We start from the raw sequence: 1,716 nt of genomic DNA on the forward strand, positions 1-1,716 counted from the left end.
CCCCGCCCCCCCCCCCCCCCCGCCCCCCTTCCCCTCACTGACCCCCCTTTCACTCTGACCCCGCAGGCGGATGACAGCGGCCTGGCGGAGCAGAGCGTGGCCCAGGTAGGCCCCTCCGAGTCCATCTTCCCTGGCCAGGAATGGGCTGGAAATGGGGGAGGAAGCACCCCAGGGGCTGTCACGGCAGGGGAGGGCCACAGCCATCTCCTGGGAAGATCACAGGCACTGCCTGCTCTCACCAGGCACCAGGGAGCTGCAGGACGGATGGGCCTGGTGTCACCCACTACCTCAGCTCCTGGTTAGCTGGATGGACTCAAATGAGCAGCCTGCGTTTTGTTTTGTTTTGAAGACGGTCTCATTATGCTGCCCAGAGGCCTTGAACTCCTGGGCTCAAGTGATTTTCCTGCCTCAGCCTCCTGAGGTAGTTGGGACTATCCACCGCACACAGCTTTGTTAAAGCACTCAGTGCCATCCTAGGCTGGTGGTGGCACAGGCCTGTAATTCCAGCACTCAGTAGGCTGAGGCAGGAGGATTGCAAGTTCAAGGGCAGCCTGGACAACATAGGGAGACCCTGTTTCAAAATGAAATAAAGCCAGTGATTTAGCTCAGTGGTTCTGCCACCTCCCTGGCAGGAGCAAGGACCTGAGTTCGATCCCCGGTAAAAAAAATTCAACATGAAATAAAAACCCAAAAAGGGCTAGGGATGGAGCTCAGCTCTCTCCCGGTTCAGTAAAAAAAAAAAAAAAAGCCCAAACCATGATAGGAGCTAACTTCCCCACTCGGCCTCAGTGACCCTGCTGAGTGGCCTGCCGCTCTACATGGTCCTGCTGGGGCGCACGGAGGCCGTGTGATTGGGGTGGGCTCCGGACTGTGGCCAGCGCCGCCTGCCGTCCCCTCTGCCCGCCCGCAGGTCTCTCTGCTGAGACTAACCCTGCTTTTCTGGAGCCCCGCCTGGCACTAACTCCTCCTCCTGCGGCCGCTCGGGCCCGAGGTGGTCCAGGCCAGCTGGTGGGTACCGCTTTCTGCCCTGCCCTCTGCTTCCGCATGTACCTTCTGCCCTGAGGGGAGAGCAGCTGCATGACCATTTTCGGGGGGGGGGGAAATCGGTTGGCAGGCGCTGAACAGCACAGGTAAGCACAGAAGTGCTGGTGGGCGCGGTGGTACCCTCGGGAGGCTGCAGGGGGAGGGCTGCTAAGAGTAGGAGGCCAGCCTAGACCACACAGTGAGGGCTCGGGATTAGCTCAGTGGTGTCGCGCCTGCCTTGCAAGTTCCAGGTCCTGAGTTCAATCTCTGGCACTGGAAAAAATTAGAATTAAAAAATAAAAAAAATAAATAAAAATAAATACATAGGAAGGCACAGTTAGTGGTGAATGGAGGATAGAAATGAGAAAGATTCCCCTAGGAGAAGCGGAGGAGCCCCCTGTCCCCAAGAAAGTTAGAAGGGACATCAACCACGTGGGCCGGACCCTCTCCCGACGTCTAATTCTCCCGCTCACCCCTGCTGGTTGGCCCTCGGCAGGTTGGGCTGGGGTGTTCCGTACGCGGTGCCAGCCTGGCCCAGGGCCCCCCGAGGTCCTGCGTGTCTAGACACAAGCAGGTCCGGCCGATCCCTCCCTCTGCGTGCGCGTGGCGCCGTGGGCAGGGATCCGCGGGGCGCTGCCAGGGCTGAAACACAGGAAGCAGAGAGCTGGGCGCGTTCGGCACCTTCCTGCCCGC

At 59.7% G+C, this 1,716-nt stretch overlaps 1 protein-coding gene across 1 annotated transcript in view; it reads left to right on the forward strand.

The window, feature by feature from the left end:
- The window catches only part of Copz2 (COPI coat complex subunit zeta 2), an 8,599-nt gene that overhangs the window by 6,601 nt on the left and 282 nt on the right, over window positions 1–1,716 (forward strand). The window contains exon 8 of the mRNA XM_019206915.2: window positions 67–105. Within this exon, the coding sequence (XP_019062460.2) occupies window positions 67–105 (39 nt within the window). The remainder of the gene's footprint in view (window positions 1–66; window positions 106–1,716) is intronic.

The sequence above is a fragment of the Fukomys damarensis genome, unplaced genomic scaffold (genome assembly GCF_012274545.1).
Source record: "Fukomys damarensis isolate Sample0158 unplaced genomic scaffold, DMR_v1.0_HiC HiC_scaffold_13, whole genome shotgun sequence".
NCBI classification, from domain to species: Eukaryota; Metazoa; Chordata; class Mammalia; order Rodentia; family Bathyergidae; genus Fukomys; species Fukomys damarensis.